Source organism: Leptidea sinapis, chromosome 5, assembly GCF_905404315.1.
Source record: "Leptidea sinapis chromosome 5, ilLepSina1.1, whole genome shotgun sequence".
Taxonomy (NCBI): domain Eukaryota; kingdom Metazoa; phylum Arthropoda; class Insecta; order Lepidoptera; family Pieridae; genus Leptidea; species Leptidea sinapis.
Window position 1 is genome coordinate 5481656 of NC_066269.1, and position 22398 is coordinate 5504053.

The following is a 22398-nucleotide window of genomic DNA, read 5'->3' on the forward strand; positions in this document are numbered from 1 at the left end:
AACTTCAACATAGGATTCGGATACCCGAGAAGTGATACATGCAGTACATGTGATGAATTTTTGGCTAAAACAAAAGCTCTTAACAACTTCAGTGCCCACTCCGCATATTTGCGGGGGGCGGGCTGAGCGCGGGGTGCCGACCCCGCAAATTAGCGGAGTAGTGCCGCTCATTTTGTATGCCTCAGTATGCGCCCGGCACCGTCCTTGGCGACACGTTTATTGATCGGCACTGCGCTTGAACGTTTCAAAATTGTTACGCAAGTTGTGGATTTAGAAAATTGTGTTTTGTTTTGAAGATATTAGCGTTAAATTATGAGTATTCAACCGGGGCCTTCGCGGCCTAAACAAAAGAAAATGGCGCCAAATTATAACATGACTGATCGTGATATTGAAGAGCAGCTTTGGGACAACGACTCTGATGATGACTTTCAGCTTGAGGACATGTCATCAGATGATGATGAAGAGGAAATCGAGCGGCAGGTTATTACGCAAATTGCGGCTAGGGAAGTACAATTGGCGTCGCAACGAACTCGTAGAGTCCCATCGTTGGAAGCGTTACGACCACCAGAAAATTCAGCATTGTCTGAAGAAGGATCTTCTTCTTCATGGACAACAACATGCGAGCTAAAAAAAAATTATTTCACTAAACAAAATGAGTTCTTAGGCGCGCCTGACCCAACTCCAATAGCATTTTTCAATTTCTTCCTTGAAGATGATTTTCTTGCAATGATTTGCGATAAAACTAACGCCCAAGCCGAAAAGTTATTCCTCACTGGTATTTTGGAATCATCAAGAATAACTAATTGGAAGGACGTTGATGTCCCTGAACTGAAAATATTCTTTGGTTTACTATTCCACATGGGTTCCATTCAGCTGCCCCGATTACAAGATTATTGGAAAACGAGCCGGCTATTTTCAATACCTATTTTTGGTCAACAGATGAGTAGGAATAGATATCTGCTGATAATGAGATGTCTTCACTTCAGCTCGGAGACAGAGATTGTGGATGACGATCCACTGTACAAAATACGTAGTGTCATTGATTATTTCAACCAAAAAATGAGTAGATGCTATTATCCTGGCAAAGAGCTGTCGTTGGATGAGAGCATAGTTCTGTGGAGAGGGCGTCTGAGATTCAAGCAATATATATAATCAAAACAAACGATATAAGTATGGTATCAAACTATACATGTTGACTGAGCCTGATGGTCTCATTTTGAAGTTTCGAGTATATGCAGGAAGCCAAGACCGTGATGTTGCTGGAAAAGGGCACGCCGAAAAAGTAGTAATGCAATTGATGGAGGATAAACTCCAGAATAGACACTCATTGTATATGGACAACTATTATAATAGTTTCCACTTAGCTAAACGTCTTCTAGATAACAAAACTTATTGTACTGGAACGTTAAGAAAAGATTTGAAAGAAAATCCAAAAGATGTGGTTCAAAAAACACTGAAAAAAGGTGAAAATATTTCAAGGTTTCTAGAAGGTGTGCATATTGGAAAATGGAAAGATAAGCGTCCAGTCATGTACATCACCACGGAATATGAAGAAAAAAGGATACCAGTTGCTAATAAGCGTGGCCAGTTCAATGAAAAACCTGAAACTATTGCCAAATACAATGAGTTTATGTCAGGAGTTGACCGACAAGACCAACTGCTCGCATTTTATCCGTGCGAAAGAAAAACTCTTCGCTGGTATCTTAAGCTAGCTATCCACACCTTTCAACTTCTGTTCATAAATTCTTACAAAATGTACAACAAGTATTCTGGACACCAAAAAATGACACTCTACGATTATCGTTTAGGTGTTATAAGCGAGCTTTTACCCGAAAAAATCCCTTTAGTGGCTGTTCCAACCGGCCCAAGCAGAGCAAGAACGAGCAGAGAACTGCCACACAAAATCGGTAAAATAACTGAGAGAAATTCCAAAGGAAACATCAAACGTAATCCAAAATCATGGAGAGCATAATTAGCCGTCAGCTCTTGGTATATCTAGAGGGTCACCAGTTGATCAACGACCGACAATACGGGTTTCGCCATGGTCGGTCGGCAGGTGATCTTCTGGTATACCTAACACATAGATGGGCAGCGGCTATTGAAAGCAAGGGGGAAGGCCTGGCAGTTAGCCTGGATATAGCGAAGGCCTTTGATCGTGTATGGCACAAGGCGCTCCTCTCCAAACTTCCATCATTTGGGCTTCCCGAGAGCTTGTGCAAGTGGACCTCCAGCTTCCTCACTGGGCGCAGCATACAGGTCGTTGTCGACGGATATTGCTCGAACCCGAAGCCCGTGAATGCTGGAGTGCCCCAAGGCTGTGTGCTGTCTCCCACGCTGTTTCTTCTGCATATCAATGATATGTTGGACACCTCCAACATTCATTGCTATGCAGACGATAGCACTGGTGATGCCGTATACACTGGCCATGCAGGTCTCTCTCGGGAAATCGTCGACCAGTGCCGGGAGAAACTTGTGTCTTCTATCGAGTCCTCTCTTGAGGTCGCGGAATGGGGAAAATTGAACCTTGTCCAATTTAACCCCCAGAAGACTCAAGTTTGCGCGTTTACCGCTAAAAAAACCCCATTTGTCGTATCACCGCTCTTCGAGAACACTTCTCTTAAAGCCGCGCCTAGTATCGGAATACTGGGTCTCGAAATCTCGAGCGATTGCCAATTTCGTGGTCATCTGGAAGGCAAAGCCAAATTGGCTTCAAAGAAACTGAGCGTCATTAATAGAGCACGGCAATACTTCAAGACGGCCCACATACTAGCGCTCTACAAAGCGCAGGTCCGGCCACACATGGAGTATTGCTGTCATCTCTGGTCTGGCGCACCCCAGTATCAGCTCGATCCATTTGACCGCGTGCAACGCAGAGCAGCTGGAATTGTCGGGGACCCAGTGCTCTGTGACCGGCTGGATCACTTGGCGTTACGTAGAGACGTCGCTTCATTGTGTGTCTTCTACCGCATTTATCACGGGGAGTGTTCCGAAGAGCTGTTTAACCTGATTCCTGCCGCCGAATTCCACCTTCGCATGACACGCCACAAGTTGGGATATCATCCTCACCATCTGGATGTGTGGCGGTCCTCCACAGTGCGGTTTTCAAGGAGCTTTCTTCCACGTACTACAAAGCTATGGAATGAGCTTCCTTGTGCGGTGTTTCAGGGACGATACGACATGGGTACCTTCAAAAAAAGCGCGTACACCTACCTTAAAGGCCGGCAACGCTCCTGTGATTCCTCCGGTGTTGCAAGAGATTGTGGGCGGCGGTGATCACTTAACAACAGGTGACCCGTACGCTCGTTTGTCCTCCTATTCCATAAAAAAAAAATCAAACGTAAGATGTGCCGCAAGTGGTCAAAATCTCAAAAGAAACGGAAGGATTATATGTGGTATTGACGGAAGGATTATACGAAACCCGCATTGAAAAACCTGGTCTGTGTTTTGACGAATTCCATTTGTCCATGTAGAGTTTATTACGTCATAGCTGTTGATTATATTATATAGCTCTGAGAATAGCATTAGTATTTTATTTGAAGTTTTATTTTGTGTTTGAAGCTGAAGAAGAAGCTTTTTTGTTCAACTCTTTTTTTAATTACTTACTGTTTTTTACTATAGATTTTAATTTTTAGCTCTATTTTTGTAAGCTTACTCATTTGAAAAACTAGTGATTTGTTTCTCGTAAGTACGTAGTAATCAACGTAGTAATCATTTCTGTCACCTATGTATAAGAAGGCATGTCCTTTTTTATCTCGACCCATAAGAGAAATCAACGTTGGAAAGGATCATCCAAGGTCAATTTTTCATAGAGAACATTACAATTCTGCCTGGACATCGTCTGCTCTCATGGGACCAAAACAAAAGTTGAAGTCTCATGATTATACTATTGGTGTCTTAGAGTTTTTACTACCAGAAAGGTTGTACATTGAGAGCCTTCCAGTTTCAAAAGCAAAATTTATGGATATCCAGGCTTTGTCAAAGTTTTGTGGATCAAGAGCTAAGGAATACTTCTCACGGATTAAATATAGTGATGCATAAACAATAACAATTTTATGGACAATGCATATTTTTTCCCTGTATATTCTGTGTTTGTTTACTTTTTTCTGTTAACTTAAGAAATACAACCAAAATGTTTTTTTTTGTACTACACACCCAAAACCAATATATTTTCTTCGTTAATTAATATGTCTTTGTTTTATTTAAGTTTCTTTTATAACATTTTTCAAGGATCAAAATGTTAATTTAACAATTTCTCAGTTCATTGTTTCAGTGACATTGCATGTTTTTCCCCTGTGCCCTTCATATAACAACAGATGTTTAAATTTATTGTTTCACTCCAACACCATTCAACCGATCTGTATGAAAATTGGCATGTATATGTAATTTTTCATGGAGAATTATTCAAATATGATGCAGCTGCATGGGAAGCTTCCCACACCAGGTAGTGCTGGAACCACCAATTTCTATATTATTTAAAGAAATTATTGTTTATGCTTTTGTTTTGTTTTTTTTTTTCTACATAAGTAATTAATATTATTTTGTATGTAATTTTAAGTTGTTTCTTTTTTCTTTTGTAATGACTTAAGCATAACACTTTAAATAATATTATGTATTCCGACAACCTTTTGTACACAGTAAAACTCGAATGAGTTTATGTAACTATGTACAAGAATTTTGTAATTTATATTAAGTAATTTGTTAATAAGAAATAAATAAATAAAATAAATATGTATAGCTGTAAAAACAATGCCTGGCAGATTCTACTAGTAATTAACTTAACTATATAACAAAAATATGTCAAACAACATATTTTATGTAAAAAAAATTAATATATTCAATAAACAGTCTTAGTTGTGTAAAAACATAACTGTAAACACAAAAATGTAATTTTCAGCATCTTATGTAAAATAATATTATGTAGCAATGTTTAGCACTTCTAAAAAAAATTATCATTACTATATCCTGTAAGATGGCAGCTTCACCTTAAGTGTTATAACCCCTCAACTGGGACCTAGACATAATCTGGTGGCAAAATGGCGATAACTGCGCACCAGACATATTATACTCGACCCGCTATGGTCTAAGATTTATTTTTTCTTTATTTTAATTGTGAACGCAATGATGTAAGAATGAAACAAAACAATCTTGGATAAACAAGGAAAGCATTAATGTCAACAGCAGACTCAGGGCCATACAATTTTTTAAAATATTCTTTCATGTATTCAGGTGGGCGAGCTACCTCAGTTAAACGATGTTTTGTTATGTAATCCAGCGGGAAAAAAGCTTCAATTTTAGCTAATGATTGATAAAATAGCAAAGTCTTTATCTCTAAGATTATTAAACAATGACATAGTTTATTTCATAATGAACACACCAAGTTACATGCCTATACTCTTCATATTTCTGAAAAATTTATTATATTGTAACCGGACGCACTCAAGTGCCTGCAAGATGTGTGTGGCCGTCACAATTGCGCCATTTTAAATTCTACATATGTCTGAGTTGAGGGGTTATATAACATTCACTGAGGAAGTCACATGCCCAATTAAGATGACATTGCACCATGTCTTGACATGGCAGTTGATAGTTTCTGGTTCACATCCACTTCATGTTACTGGATCACACAACTTCACTCTCATTATTATGCTTACACCATAGTTCAAGTCCAACACAATCTAATTCTTCCAAAAATTAGGATTCTGCTGTAACCTCCTCTCGAAGTTCTGATACCAAGTGTGCAGTGTGTTCAGAGGTATGTAAGACACTCCAGGTGTCGGTGTCATCTGTTCTTGTGTCACAGAGAATGATGCCACATAGTTTACTAGATTCTCCAACATCTTTTGTGCAAATGTCACATAAGTATTTGTCTGCTGTGTCTATAAATAAAATAAATTTTCATGAAATAATTATTGTTGTCTGTAGCATATCTATTTTAACACATTCCTTTCAAAATCATGACATGTCTGCCCAAAAGTTATGTTATTTATATGCTAATAAATAACATAACATTAGCACATAAACACAAAAGCTAAATTTAACTTTCTGGTGATGGACTGGGAATCTTACAATATTGACTGTAATAATATTATTTAAATTAGACAATCAACTCACCAATAGTGGCTCAAGGACTTGAGCATTAACTTCAGGTTCTATAGATATACCAATCTGAGCATTGTGACAAATTTGCTGTTGACCAAATGCATTCATGAATTTATTCTCATCTAAAATTAATAATAATAGAAAATGTAAATTAATAAACTTAAGCTTATATTTATAACAAAAAATGGTAGTTCAATATGAATACTTACTGGTCAATTCATGTAGTTTCTTTAAATTATGAATTTTAAAAATTGCAGAAGGTTTCGCATTGGAAATATGGCCTAAAGGTTGCCAATTTGGTGGGGCATTAGGATCCGGCCAACTCCAGTACACGATAGCAACTGTACCCGGCGGCAAAGGCGTCGTTCCCGTCAAAAATACTACGGCATGATTTATAGAGTCCACATCCAGTATTGTGGTCACTAAACTAGTCTCCGACACCGGCGTGAAATCTGTCTGCACCTTTATATACCAGTAAATATTAAAATAAGATATAACACACAAGTGAATTAGAGATTTTTTAGTTACATTTTATATTTAAAAAAATTCCTCACTATATAAATATGAAATTTATCTAAAAGTACAAAGGTAAACAATGCACATAAATTCTGAAATTAACACTTACAAGCCTTCCCGACACGACTAATCCGAACATATTAGCTATACGTATGTCTTTCAATTTAATATAGAGTTCTCTAAAGCATATTCTGATTGGAAATCTTTAACACTCAATCATACACACAAAACCACATGCACCATTATTTTCTAGAAAGACCTGGAAATTGGCATTCATTACTAAAAGTAGAATGCAGTGGTTTCGATTCTCAAACACAGACTCTCGAAAGCACAAAGTAGTCAAACGTCATACCTCAAAGTGCGAAATCCGTAGTGTTGCCCGCTTATTACATTTTTGCATTTAGATATATATGAGGTACTTGCTTGGTTACTAACAACTTACAACTAACTTCTCCATTGTATATTAAGTCCCCTCCGAATCCATCAGATATTTCACTATCCAGCTCGAAACATAACAGAGTTCTTAAAAAGACAGATATTGATACGGATATAGCTTCTACCTCCATCCAAAATGTATACAATCATCCAATTTAACTTGTGGTTATTAAGGAAAACACAAAATTACGAGTATCCCGCATTAAGGATGATCCCTATTCCCTTCTCAGGCTATACGTATCAGAGTCGATCAACTACTCTACAGAAACTAAATTGCCAACATCTGCCCGGATGGAATTTAAAAAAATAATTAAAAATAAAAAAAATAAGCTAGATTCAAACTAATTTATAGATAATCCATTTTAAACAGCAGATAAATAACTAGGATGCGCAGTCACTCGTCGTACCGCTTCGCTGCAGCGTGTATTTATCTGGTGTTTCCAGGTCTTTTTAAAAAATAATGCTGCATGTGGTTTTGTCTGTATGATTGAGTCTTAAAGATTTCCAATCCGAATATGCTTTAGAGAACTTTATATTAAATTCAAAGACATACGTATAGCTAATATGTTCGGATTAGTCGTGTCGGGATGCCTGTTAATTTCAGAATTTATGTGCATTGTTTACCTTTGTACTTTTGAGATTAATTTCATATTTATATAGTGAGGATTTTTTTTTAATATACAATGTAACTAAAAAATCTCTAATTCTCTTGTGTGTTATATTTTGTTTTAATATTTACTGGTATTTATAGGTTTTCAGACAGATTTCACGCCGGTGTCGGAGACTAGCTTAGTGACCACAATACTGGATAATGTAATGATCTCTATAAATCATGCTTGATTACTCCCGCGTTCGATTCTCTCAACATCCAGCGACTTCTAGCCAAATTAACTTATTATGGTTTCACGCCACAAACTTTGAAATGGTTTGCCAGCTATTTGTATAACCGTACACAGACCGTTGCTGTGACACATGAAAATGGCTCAACCGAACTTCCAAGCTGTTGTGCTGTCACACGTGAAGTGCCTCAGGGCTCTATCCTAGGTCCTTTGTTATTTATTTTTTACACATCCGACATCATTACGACCATTGAACACTGTAACTTCCACATGTATGCAGACGATATACAGCTCTATGTCTCTTTTGACCCTTCAAATACCCTCGATGCTATTTCCATGCTTAATTCAGACCTTTCTCGAATATTAAAATGGTCCTCATGTAACTCTTTGGTGCTCAATGCTACTAAAACAATTTGGATATCATAATAAATAATGTGGTGATTGAACGGGTTCCAGTAACTCGACACCTGGGTATTCTCTTTGATGAGAATCTCAGGTTTGAGAAACATATCAATGCCATAATATTGGTTTTTATAGAATTAAGGTTTTGTTATTATTAGGATTAGACCATAAATTACTGAAACATTGCGTCTTAAACTTTGTGAGACTCTAATACTCTTCAAGTTAAACTATGGTGAAAATGGCCCGCTCGAAGGATGCAGTACAGCGGGTCCAAAACGCTTGCGCAAGGTATTATTGGGACATTCCTCCACGAAGTCACATCTCCTCCTGACTCACTACTCCGTATCTGATCAAACATAAAGTTTTAAATATGGAGTATAGAACAAGCCTGCATTTCGCAGCTCTACTTTTCAATGTGGTCACCTCTAAGGCTCCCGCATATTTATATAAAAAATTTAACTGGTTGAGTAACACGAATACCTTGTACCACAACAGTGACCAAAGCGGCTCTATACTGTCTTCTATCTTTTAGTCGGCATCATTCTGCTGGCTTCAAAGGTAGTTTTAGTTATAATGCAACTAAGTGCTGGAACAATATTATACCACCACCTTATAAAGCCTCATTATCAGTTAATTTCTTTAAATTAAAAATGAAAAAATATCTCTTAAATGAACATCAAAGTCAGTATTCCAGCCTTAGTTGCGTTCAAATAGACTAGGATTTTTGAATTTCGTTTTATGTTATTATTTGTTATGGCTATGATTCTGTTCTAATTTGTAATTACTTTTTATAATCTGTATATTTTGTTCTAGTTTTTAAGTTTAGTAACAATTGTTTTTTATGTTAATTAGTAAAGTCAATTTTATTTAGGCGAGGTGTCGCCCTTGAGGTTCATGTGTCACGCGGGGGCCACAGAAGATCAGCGTTGCAACACATTTATGTTGGAACACATGCTGAGTGGCTCCTTTTTTAAACACCACACGTTTTATATTTTTTATATTTTTAAATTGTTTCAATTTTGTTATTTTGGTGCGTGTGTTTATAAATAAATATTTTTCTTTCTTTCATAATTTAGAATAATTTGTAAACCATGTTTGTTTTGTTGTAAACATGAGTCGAAATTCAAAATTTTGTCTCGACAATAACCTAGAAAATTTCTAAAGCTTTCTACTAGTTTTTTTTGAAAATCGGTCGAGAAATGGCCGAGAAACAATTTAACACAGAAATCAATTGGAGTCAACCGGTGGGAGCTCCGCTCTGCTTCGCTTCGCTTCGCTCAATTAGCATAAATCCCTAATTTTGATATTACAACGATGGGTATTGTCCGTCAGGTTCCAGTGGACGAATGAGTTTGTTGAGTCCGTTGAACATCCCACAGGTTTTAAAAAGATTACAACAGCTCCCAGACTAAACTGAAACGTAATCCCGGATGGTTAAGTTTCATGTTCTTATCTTAACATAAACACTGCTCACCAAAATATTCCTGTTTCCCTCCCTTCCCTTGATCCCTCCTCATCCTATTATGCACCTACAATCCACATGAGCAAGGCTAGTATTAATTCTACTGCCACAGTCTCTCATAGGAAAACTCTTACATCTTCTCCACACTCTAGAAGACTCTTTAAGCAAGTTATATGGAAGAGCTTCTCCCCAGGCTATCATCGCTGAGGTAACTTCAGCCCTTCCGAATGGTTCAGCACTAATCCATCTCTTCTTCTTGTGCACACAATGACGACATCAAGAAACACTCTCAGCATACCGTACAACGTTGCTCACAAACTATCTCAATTCATATTTCTCAGTAACAATTATCGCCCTAGTATCAATTCTGCAATGGAACACCAGATTGAAGCCTACCTCCTCAGAAACATAGTCTTATTCACTTTATAAATAAATATCTTCCTTCTGCCATCGCCATCTCGTAGACATGACCCCTCCCTGGATGATACTTCAGGGACCTTTAGACATGCGTGTGGCGGTGACGTGGCCCGGGTCGTTTCCATCCCTAAAATATAGTCGAGGGAGGCGATGTCTGGTCTATGCGTCATGCTCGTGAACAGGCACAAGATGGCTTGATGATCCTGTCGCCGGGAAGTCTACTTCATTGGAGTTTCTTACTCGTTCTTCTGTAAGGAATTTTGCCTTGCGAATGAGCTGTATGAAAAAATGACATCTTTCAAGTGTAATGTAATTTGCCAATGAAATAAAATATTTTTGATTTGATAATCGCATAGATGGCGATGGTACAGGCTGTGGCTTATTTACAAGACGCACCCTTCACTTTACCCCTTCAAAACCAGCATCCCGGTAAAAATATTGTTGCAGCAAAGGTTTTGAACATCGTGTTCTCGATATACTCAACATCATTCAACCAGGATTGCAGATATTATTTTAACGTATTTCTCCTCCTATGATTTTAATGGACATCACATGTTTTGGAGCTCTGCTTGATATTCTCGAAGAATTTAATCTTTGCGTAAATCATAATGGCACTCCAACCCGCAGGGGTTCACCTTCTCAAAATTTTCCTTCTCAACCCTTTCTCTAAAACATGGATGCAATGCAAATTGGCGAAAATTATCTATTTGATTTGATGAAATTTTTTGAAGTTTTCCCAAGTCTAATGCTGTAGGTGCCCTTTACTTGGCAGAGAAAAAATCTTCGAATATCAAAATAATTTGCATATGGCGTAATATTTATAACCCAAAGATGCATAGAAAAATGCAAAAAAAAAAATATCCGATGAGAGTAGTTTTTCAAAAAACACATGTGTCCTGTGGGATACAGTGCTAAGAGTCCTTGATAATATGTTAAGATATCAATTTATCTCTAAAGATACATAGCCATGTTTCCTATGACCTTATTGTATAATAATTTGGTTGGAAAAATAAGAAAAATGATCGCATTTTTAATAAAAAATCAGTACTTTTTGTTAAAATCCAAAAAATAAAACATTTAGTATCATTCCTGTTGACAAGCCAATAAAATAAACAAAAAAATAATAGATTATCTGAGAAATAATATGATAAAATGGGATTTCGTTAGGTATGCTTGCTATGGAAATTAAAAAAAAACCATTTCTGACGGCCAGTAGATATGGTATCCATACCACACTTCATGCAAGACATTGGTCTGCCCTTTTATGCAAGGTTTGCATCGATCCTTGGCTCCAAATGTCGGAAAATGATTATATCCATCAAATCTGACGTAGTAGTTGGCTTTGCAGTAAGAGGTTTTTTGATGGTTTCTTTGGTGCTTGTGGCATAAAATCAGATTTGTTTGATAGTTGTTGTCTCCCAGAATTCAGTAGCCCTTGTATTATATGATTATGTATAAAATCCATCCGTTATTTACGCACATGCCCAAGATCTGTGAAAATATTGGCAAGTAATTGCTACGACTTTTCATTGCAGTTCTGTAGAGGGCAAGCAATATGTTCGTAAGATCTACACCTACCATGCGCGCGTTGCAGTGCCTGAGGATTAAGGACAGATGCGAGCAGACCAACTGGCGTTTCGGCCTCGTGTTCAAGTTTTTTATTTACCCAATAGAAATTTAAATGCTTTCTTTCTATGGGCGCTGGTCTTTAACAGCTAATCTTGGCTGTTTAGAACGCGCATTCTTTAAGTTGGATGAGTATTATCTATGATGTTTTAGTAACTATTCTAGTACTAATTAGTAACTTTGAAGTATGTTTTAGTTATAAAAAATTACTACATTAATTAGTTATAATCGAAATGTAATCTGTAGGTAAATCTAAAAAAATCATAAAAAATGCATGACAGCCCTACTTTAAACGAAATTTGTTTAAATTACGAAGTATCTATTGTTTATGTTAACTAACAATTAACAAAGCGGCAGCTTGTTTAATAACAAAAGCATTGACGTTCGTTTTTATAAACAAGCCAAAAAACTTCAAAAGCAATAAATTTTATTGTGTAACCCGAGCCCGTTGACCTTGGCGTCGGTAACGCGCGGCCGGCGGCTACTAGCGAGATTTAAATTACAAAAAAGTGGCCAAGTGCGAGTCGGACTCGCCCACTAAGGGTTCCGTAGCAGCAAGTAACAGAATATAAAGGTTCTAGTAGTTCGTTGTAACTTTGATCGATGTTTATATAATAGCGTATTTTATTTCAATGAAGTTATTGATAAAGCGATTTATGTCGTATTAAATTAAAACTATTTACTATATCTGGTTCACACAAATTTTCGGTGGAAGTTTGCGTGGTAATGTACATCATAATTTTTTTAGTTTTATCATTCTCTTATTTTAAAAGTTACAGAGTGAAAAGAGACAAACATATCTCACCTTATCTGTCTTGAAATGCAAAAAAATAATTTGAAGCTATTTTAATTATAATCATTGTGATCACCAGTCTGGTGACCATTGTGATTTAATTGTTGCTCATTCCCACTACTATTTTAAATCCCAGTGAATATTATGTCATGTACTTACCCTTACAACTAAAAACTGATTGCATCCAATCTGATTGTCCATAAAGGTGACAAATTTTCCCAAGTATATTAACAGACAAAATTCTGATGATTTATTATCATGTTCCTGTAACAAATCCTAGAATTATGTATATAGAAGCCATAGTTTAAGGGTATTTTAGATTATGTAGGTCCACAAATTCACTCAGCTTTATAATAAATATACTTTTCATTATGTATGAGCAATAATAATTAATTTATTTAACAAACATCCATAGTAAATATTAACACAAATAACTTTAATAGTGGAGAGAAATAATACTTTTATTACTGTAACACAAAAAATAAACATTATAAATAGTTTAAACAAACAACTTAAGCTTAGCTTTTTGATAAATACTTAAACAGTGTAAATGCAGTTATCTCAGAGAGCAGTTAATTGATAACAAAACTATGAACTCTGAGTGATAACATAAGGACAGTAGTGTGGAGTGTGTAGTTTCACAAACATGTCTCAACTGTGTCATTATTGTTTAGTTTAAATGTTACAATAAATATATTGCTTATGTCAGATGAGAATCCGCACTCTGGTAAGCAAATTTCACTGAACAAATAATATTATTGCATTTTGATTATTGTAGTACCTAATATACCACTATAATATAATACCTACTACAACACCGTGTATAATATAATCATCAAATATACACATATTACTCTACTGATATTGTATCATTTAGAATAAATAACATTTCATAATATTATGTTACTCAAAACATGACAATTACATATCTTGACAAGAAGCACAAACAAACTACTACTAGTTATTATTATTAATACTAGTGATAGGTAAATATTTATTATTGTACTCTTTTGTTACAACTACTATGCATTGCAACATTAATTGTGCTTAATCCCTCATGTATGGGTAGTCAATCTCAGTTAGAGGAGCAAAGGTTTCCTTGATTGATTGTGGTGATGTCCACCTCATGACATAGTTAGGACCTCCCGCCTTGTCATTGGTGCCTGACATGCGTCCACCTCCGAACGGTTGCTGGCCCACAACAGAGCCTGTAGACTTATCATTGATGTAAAAGTTGCCTGCAGTCATTTTGAGCTCTTCAAGAGCTGTCTCCAAGAATTTCTTGTCTTTGGAGAACACAGCTCCAGTAAGAGCAAATTTAGTAGATGAACCGACCAATGCCAATGTTTTCATTAGATCCTTATCATCATACACATATACTGTTAAGACAGGCCCAAATATTTCTTCAACCATCAGTTTGTCATGAGGATCTGAGGTTTCAATAATTGTAGGTTCAACAAAGTAGCCTTTGCTTCCATCAAATCCACCACCACCAATGATTTTATTCTTGGGATTACCTTTAGCATTTTTGATGTAGCCGGTAATCCTTGCAAAGGCTTTATCATCAATCACTGCACCCATAAACACAGAGAAATCAGATGGGTCACCAACTTTTAATTTAGCCCTCTCTTGGAGCAACCCTTCTTTAATTGGTTCATACAGGGACTTAGGAACATATATTCTTGAACAAGCTGAGCATTTTTGACCACAATACTCAAATGCAGATCTGATTGTTCCATTTACAACCGATTGTATATCAGCTGATGGATGAACAAAGTGATAATTTTTTCCCCCACATTCACCAATTAGCCTTGGATAATTACTGTATAGGTTTAAGTTTTTTCCAACTTCATTCCAGAGCCAATTGAAGGTTGGAACTGATCCAGTGAAGTTGATGCCAGATAATTTTGGTGATTTTGTAATGGTACGTCCAAATGTAGGTCCATCAGCTGGTACAAAATTTACTACACCTGATGGAAGACCAGCATCTCTCATAATGTTAAAGATGCGCCAATTGGACAACAATGCAGTGTCAGATGGCTTCCACACTACACCATTTCCCATGAGAGCAGGTGTATAGGCTAAGTTTCCACCAATGGCAGTGAAGTTAAATGGACTAATGGCTGCAATGAACCCGTCCAGACCTCTGAACCTCATACTGTTCAAAGTCACTGAAGCATTTTCAGATATTGGCTGATATTTGGCATTTTCTTTTAAAAAGAAGACATTGAATCGGAAAAAATCCACCAGCTCAGCAGCAGAGTCTATTTCCGCTTGGATGGCTGACTTTGATTGACCTAGAACAGTAGCCGCATTAAGGCTCTGACGGTGGGCACCGGCCATCATGTCGGCAGCTTTTTGCCAAATCTGTACCCTCTCATCAAGAGGCGTGCGGTCCCAACGTTTCTGTGCCTCGGCCGACACCTGGATAGCCTTTTGGATAGTTTTCTCCGAGGCATAGTAGAACTTCGCAATCTTGTGGTGATGGTCGTGCGGCATCACCTGGAAGTGGGGCTCTCCTTCCTTGATGGTCTCATCCCCGATCACGATCGGCACCTCCTCGGTGACCGCTGCGGTGCGCTGCAGCTCGGCGGTCAGCAGGTCACGCTCCTGACTGCCCGCGCGGTACCCCAGCACCGGCTCGTTCTGTACGCCGAAGTTATGTAGCTTCGGGAGCTCCACCACACTGGAGACGCAACGCTCTAGCGAACGCGCGCTCAGCGCTGTCCGCGAACATAACACTGCCAACATTTTGTTACCAGCTGACAATGCAGTACTACCGATAAAAACAGCAAAACACTGGTAAGATGGTGTTTTGATCGTTGGGTGTCAGCCCAGAGGGTTTCTGAGACTTGCAACTGCGGGCTTTTACCACACTGTTACGTAAATCACGTATTCATACCCGTAGGTACGTAACTCATAGATTTTAAGGCTGAGGCTGCTTATTTTGAGTTGAACGAATGAAGCGGAAAATTACCGAATTGGCGACAATTGTAATGACCTTCACTTCACATTTTGTCAATTTAAATGCAGTAAATAAAACGCTAGCTTGTAGGTCGAAAGAAAATTATCGATACCTATTTTTTTTTTTTTGCGCCATTTATTAGCCTGCACGGTTTGTGCGTCAGCCATACAAAAAGGTGAGGAAGTGTGTCATTGGATTGAGAATTGGAACGGAATTTGGAAAAGGATCAGGTAAATTTAGTATATAAGTACATAAATGGTTATAATTTTATATCGTTAAGAAAAATAAAACTAGCTAAAATTCTATATACATCAATATTTATATTAGATAAAAGGACAGAAATTGAAGTAGGAAAAGGAATTTTAATGTACAAAAGCGAGGAAATAAAAGCGGAACGGTCATGTCGAGGACAGGCAAAGAATATATGATTAAAATCCCCAACGTCATTGCCACACTCACATATATCACTAGGCAAAAGGTTAAGCCTTGCCAGATGCAAGGGAATGCATGCATGGCCCAGCCTCATACGAATAAGAGTCGAAGTGGTAGCTTTACCAAACGTCAGATTTGAAAACCACGGTTTAGGAGGTATATCCACCTGGATCGTGCTGTAATATCGACCTTTAGTCTGACTTGAAGAAAGCCACATATGTGTCCAAGAGTTGAATAACTGGGATTTAGGAAGGAGGGCCAAATCACAACAAAAGTTTTGGTACGGAACCAGATCTCCGTCATTGACCGCAGCTTTGGCAAGGCTATCAGCCTTGGTATTGCCAAAGACTCCTGAGTGCCCCGGAATCCAAGCAAAGGAAACTGTGTAATTTTTGCTACAACATTGATACAATAAATCACGACATGCAATAATGACTGGATGATTGTTACTGCTAAAAGGAAATCTGTCCAAGGCTTGTAGGGCACTTTTAGCGTCGGTAAAAATTATTGTGTTTTTTAATTTCATGATTAAAATGTATTCCAGAGACTTCAGCAGACCAAAACATTCTCCAGTAAATACTGAAGTCTCTGGAGGCAATTTTATTTTCTGTACAATGCCAAACTGTTGATGAAAAATGCCAACTCCCACACACTTCTCAGGACCGGGTTTGGAAGAATCACTAAAAACTAAATGGCAATGTTTCCATCGGCTGTCACTGTCAATAATATCCATAAATTTGGCATTGGCAGAAGGATCTTGTTTACAAACACCAAAGTCAAACAAAATAGATGGATTTAAAATTAATGCATCATAGTTAACACAAAATATAGGAAGAAATTGTGATCTATGTGTTGGAGCTTGAAGAGCTAAGTATTTTTGGAGACTAACAATAAGGCATGGCGGCGATTTATGAGCCCAGTACGAATAATCCATACATTCCAACAGAGACCGTAACTTATAGTAAAGAGGATGAGTATAAACTTGTAATGCTCTAAACAGGAACCTGTCACAAAGAAATTGACGTCTGAGGTGCAGGGGGGCTTCAGAACATTCCACCTGCAAAGCGTTAATAGGGCTCGACCGCATAGCTCCCGCAATTATTCTCAGAGCCTTAGACTGGATAATGTCTAACTTATGGAGAGCTACTGCATTACAGGGTTCAAGTATAAATGTTCCATAGTCTAAAATGCTTCTTATTAGAGCATTATATAGAAGCTTTAGAGAGAAAGGATGGGCTCCCCACCAAACTCCAGAGAGACAACGCAGTATGTTTATAATCTTCTCACATTTGGCACTTATATAGTAGCAATGAGGGCTTCCTGTAAGTCTTGAGTCTAAAATTACCCCAAGAAATGTTGCTTCACTTTTAGTGGGAATTCTAATGTTATTATAAAATACAGATACTGCTGGAGGAAGTCTCATACGTGAGAATAAGACTATAATACTTTTAGGAACCGAAAGGCTTAAAGTGTTATTGTCAAGCCAGACTTTTAATAACTTAAGGGAATGTGTCATAGTATCAGACATGTTGTCTACAGAATCACCAGACACATAGAGGAGTAAATCATCTGCATATTGGAGTGTGTTAACTTTACCCTTAAGGGAGGCTTCCAGATCATGAGAATATATATTGTAAAGTAAAGGACTTAAAACTGAGCCCTGAGGTAAACCTTTCCAGGCAATACGGGATTGGTAGGAGTCTCCTGATATTACTTTAAGCATTCTACCAGAGAGAAGATTGATTGTGAAGCTTATAAAAATTTGTGGGATATTCAAATTAGTCATTTTTTGTTTCAGAATTGAAAGGTTGACATTATCATAGGCTGCCGACACATCTAAGAATGCCGCTAACACAGACTTATTGTAAGAAAATGCCAATCTTAAGTCTGTCATAAAAATACTGAGACTATCCATTGTACTCCTGCCTTTCCTAAATCCAAACTGGTTTGGTGATAGTAACCCCTTACTCTCAATAAACCATTCTAGTCTAGTTTTAATTAAATGTTCAGAAATTTTGGACATAACTGGAGCTAATGCAATTGGTCTGTATGATGATGGATCATTAATCGGTTTGTTGGGCTTGTGTATTGGGATAACTTCATGGATTTTCCATGATGGAGGAATATTACCTGATGTTAAGATTGAATTAATTAAACTGAGAAAATAAGAAAGGCAGGAATCATTCAGGTTTTGAAAAAAGGAATATGGAATTCCATCGTAACCAGGGGCTGAGTCCCTTAGTTTTGAAAGAACCCCTTTGAGTTCTGAAAGGCTAAAGGAAATGAATGAATTGCTACTATCATGCTGGGGGAGGAGAGAAAGCTGTGAGTTAGAAGACATATTATCTATAGATGGGACAAATGGTGGAGCTAATCTGTCAAGAAACAAATCAACTGTACTGCTATCCATAAGAGGAGACCTTGGAGGTTTAAAAGAGGATCTGAATCTACGAATATTTTGCCAAACTTCAGATGGAGAAATGTCTGGTGAAATTGAGGCACAAAAAGATTTCCAGCCATTGAATCTTTTTTGTTTTAATAATTTACGTGTTTTAGTTATAATATTACAAAGAACATTAAAATTTTGTGATGTAGAATTTTCTCTGTAATTTTTTTCAGCTATCTTTCTCTCAGCTATCGCAGCAGAACACTCACTGTCCCACCAAGGAGGTGATGGAATATACCCATTGCCATTATTATTTTTAATAGGAAAAACTTCCTCAGCAGCCTGTAGTAGGGCCTGTGTAAAAGCTTCATTACAAAGATGATTATTGCTATCATTTAGTGGAGGTATGGTTGATAAATTTTGTTGAACTTTATCTCTATATAATGACCAGTTAGCATCCTTAAGTTTATATTTTAATCGGGAAGGAGACTTTGACAACTTTTCGCTAATTTTTTGAGGAAATGATACAATTAGTGGAAAGTGATCACTTCCATATGAAGACGATAGAGGCCACCAGTTTAATGTAGGGGCAAGGGAGGGACTACACAGGGTTAGGTCTGGTGCACTAATACCCTCATGGGGCTGTGACCTTCTAGTAGAACAGCCAGAGTTTAGAAGGCATAAATTATTATCATCTAAGATGTCTAAGATTCTAGCCCCATAATGATCAGACTTAGAACTTCCCCACATAGAATGTTGTGCATTGAAATCTCCCATGACTAAAATAGGGCGCGGGAGTGAAGATAGAATGCTACAAATATCATCAAAGACTTCAGTGGAAGGGTGAGGTATATACATATTTACAAAACAAATATTATTTACACTAGCAGCAATAATGGAAAATTTATCACTGTGATTAGGGATGGGTATGTGGACAAAGGGCACACCTCCTCTAAGAATTAGTGCAACTCCACCATACCCATCTGTTCTGTCTTCTCTAAGACAGATATGTCCTGGAATTCTAAAATTGAATCCGGGACGAAGCCAAGTCTCTTGAAGAGAGACTGCAAATGGTTTGTAACTATTCAATAAATAAATTAGGTCACTTTTTTTACTATTAATACTCCGGCAATTCCACTGAATCACTAGAGACTGGTTTTGTGGATGGTCCTGACTGGCCATGATTTAAAAAACTTTTCAAAGTAGCAGCATCGTTGGACGGTATTTTAATTATATTAGATTGTGAAAGGTACTGAATGATAGAAATGATGAGATCCTTTGTTATTATTTCTGACAAATCATTGTAATTTTTGAGACAACCTGTAGAAAAGGAAGAAATGTTGCTGTAATCTTGGATAAGCTCTGCATGCGCTTTTTGATCATATCCCTTACTAGAATTTCTGGGACGAACTTTGGGTTTCAAGAATACTGTTTTCCTATATGACTGTGTGGGACTCTTAGAAAGGCTTGTTAAATTATTGGGGTTGGAATATGTAATAGTTGGACCAGTAGGGGCCGATGAAGCAGAAGCAAGAACGTCAGCATAAGATTTCGAAACTGGTGGATGGACTTTACTGGCTTCTGAATAAGATATAGAGTTTCTAGCCATTGTTTCCTTAATAGCTTTTTGTCTAGCATACTCCGGGCACTTTTTGTCGGTTGCGAAATGGGAACCAGAACATAAGATACAGACAGCATCATTCCTTTCAGTCTCACAGCTTATACCTGAGTGGTTGTCACCACATTTGTAACACCTTGGAGTGCCTCTGCATTGCATTTTGGTGTGACCAAAACGGCAACAATTAAAACATTGCAGCGTGGGGAAAATATAAAGCTCTACAGATAAGGAATTGAAACATATAAAGACCCTGGGAGGTAACACCTTCCCGTCAAAGGTTAAAACTACGGTCTCAGTTGGAATGAACTTGGGTGTCTCTCCATCATATACCTTTCGGTTTAATCTCCGAACTTTCAAAATGCTTCCACAGTTCTGCGGAAGCTCAATATTTTCTATAATATCTTTCTCATCCCAGTCACATGGCACACCTCTCACAATTCCCATGCGGGTGATAGTGAAGGCCGGAATAAATGCTTTGTATTTATTAACATCAAGAGATTTGTGATCTAGAAATGTGTTAGCATCCTGAAATGTTTTAAATTGTAAAGACAACCTATTCCTTCCAATCTTTTTGATGCTTCCCTCTACAATGTTTTTTATCAAACTTTTTTTAAGGAAAAATCCAAATTGTACTGGGTGAATAGATCCGGTTTGATTTGGTAGTAAGATTTTTTGAACATGGACAACATAAGGCGCAGGGTCTGACGCGTGGTAAAGTGACCGAGCAGAACGAGGGTTACTTGTGATATTATTAGACTGAACAGCCTCATTATGGTGGATTTCGGTGTTTTTATCATTAGACTCAAGCATGTTAGGAATAACATTATCCTTCAAATCATTGGGAGAGTATTGGGAATCTGATGGACCCTTATATCTGTGATTTTTTCTCTTCCTTTGATTTCTATCTGAGATTCTCTTTCTTTTAATTGATTTCGTGTTTTCCGAACAGTCCGTATCTATAATTGAACTTTCCGTTTCCATTCCCGACGCATCTATTGTGACTACATGAGACACCTGGAGGGATGCCCCTCCAGGGTCTTCGGGCTCCAACATGGACGCCAAGAGAAAAATTCTATTTACATATAATACAATAAAATGACTTACCAGGTGAAGAGAAAAAAACTAAAACTATAAATAATAAACACTAACTACTTATATATACACCTTACAACTTAACTGATCCTATAATATCAAATTAATTTAACTTTCAAAAGTTTTGCCAAAAAAGGACGTCCGCCTACTTCTAAACTTCCCGCCTTTTTCCGGTATTCTCGATACCTATTTGTCTTTCTTCTTTTGATAATTTTATTGTGTCAACTGTCAATTGTCAGTACTCTGTTGTCATATTTTATTATGTCACAGTGAGGGCATAGTAGTGAGGTAGCATAGACTTATAGTATACTAGCGTATAGACTATAAACAAACCAAGCTTGCAATACTGAACATCTATAACGGAGGTACAGCAAGATAGAAAAAGTAAGCGAATATATAGTTAAAGTAACCCATTTTGATTGAAAAGTCGTAAACAGTCAGCCACGCCTGGCTTTAGCTCCATAGTCTTGGAAGAATTATCAAGGAGGCCTTAGTATTTCGAATAGGTGCTAAACCGCTGTCAGGTCTTCCTATTTTGTTTATTACAATAATTGGAGAATTTACGGTTTATAATAATACTATGGAAACTGTTTACATAAAAGGCTATTTACAAGTTTACACCAATGAGAATCGTGTTAATATCGCGTTTTATTTTATTTTTGTGTACCAAAGTCAATTAAATTTTTGTGATATGGCATTTGTTTCACATTCAAATTTGACGAAAAAGAATAATTATATATATATTTAATGTAATTATTGGCAGCTAATTGATATTTATCGAATTTCTTGTAATCTTAGTTATGTATTGAACGTCATTGGTTTACACAGATAGCTACTAGCTTAATTACAAAAAAAGATTAACTTAAATTTAATTAAAAGAAAATTATACACAACAGGGGATCATAAAAACAGAAGTTCTAAGTAATTAATTTGAGTAAATAATGTATTATTGATAGTTACGTTTAAATTGTAAAATTTAATTGTTGAATAAATCTACGTCAGTTTTTGAGCGCTATTTAATTTCTCCTTTTTTTATCGATAACGAGCGTAAGGATCACGTGGTATAAAGTAATCACTGCCGCCCACATTCTCTTGCCTTTAAGGAAGGTGTACGTGCTTTTTTTGAAGTTACCCATATATCAACCCGGAAACACCGCACAAGGAAGCTCATTCCGCAGCTTTGTAGTACGTGGAAGAAAGTACCTTGAATTCAGCGGCAGGAATCAGGTGAAATAGCTCTTCGGAACAATCCCCTTGATAAATGTGGTGGAAGACGCACAATGAAGCGACGTGTCTACGCAAATCCAAGTGATCCA

At 37.2% G+C, this 22398-nt stretch overlaps 2 protein-coding genes across 2 annotated transcripts; both read right to left on the reverse strand.

Annotated features, from left to right (window-relative positions):
* Positions 1 to 4809: 4809 nt before the first annotated feature.
* LOC126964578 (protein OPI10 homolog) lies at positions 4810 to 6947 on the reverse strand. The gene is made up of 4 exons (XM_050807775.1): positions 6725 to 6947; positions 6309 to 6561; positions 6112 to 6221; positions 4810 to 5876 (listed from the first exon to the last, which is right to left on the reverse strand). Exons 1-4 carry the CDS (start codon positions 6752 to 6754, stop codon positions 5676 to 5678), a joined length of 594 nt encoding a protein of 197 aa, XP_050663732.1. The 5' UTR covers positions 6755 to 6947; the 3' UTR covers positions 4810 to 5675.
* Positions 6948 to 13024: 6077 nt separating this feature from the next.
* LOC126964512 (delta-1-pyrroline-5-carboxylate dehydrogenase, mitochondrial) lies at positions 13025 to 21292 on the reverse strand. The gene is made up of 2 exons (XM_050807681.1): positions 21269 to 21292; positions 13025 to 15666 (listed from the first exon to the last, which is right to left on the reverse strand). Exon 2 carries the CDS (start codon positions 15338 to 15340, stop codon positions 13637 to 13639), a length of 1704 nt encoding a protein of 567 aa, XP_050663638.1. The 5' UTR covers positions 15341 to 15666; positions 21269 to 21292; the 3' UTR covers positions 13025 to 13636.
* Between the last annotated feature and the right edge of the window lie 1106 nt (positions 21293 to 22398).

Bases quoted from the DNA above. Each gene is read 5' to 3' on its own strand.
- LOC126964512 (XM_050807681.1), bottom strand. From the start codon at position 15,340: ATGTTGGCAGTGTTATGTTCGCGGACAGCGCTGAGCGCGCGTTCGCTA.
- LOC126964578 (XM_050807775.1), bottom strand. From the start codon at position 6,754: ATGTTCGGATTAGTCGTGTCGGGAAGGCTT. The intron at 6,222-6,308 runs GTAAGTATTCAT...TATTAATTTTAG, and splicing joins GAAACTACATGAATTGACCA to ATGAGAATAAATTCATGAAT. The intron at 5,877-6,111 runs GTGAGTTGATTG...TTTTATTTATAG, and splicing joins AAGTCCTTGAGCCACTATTG to ACACAGCAGACAAATACTTA.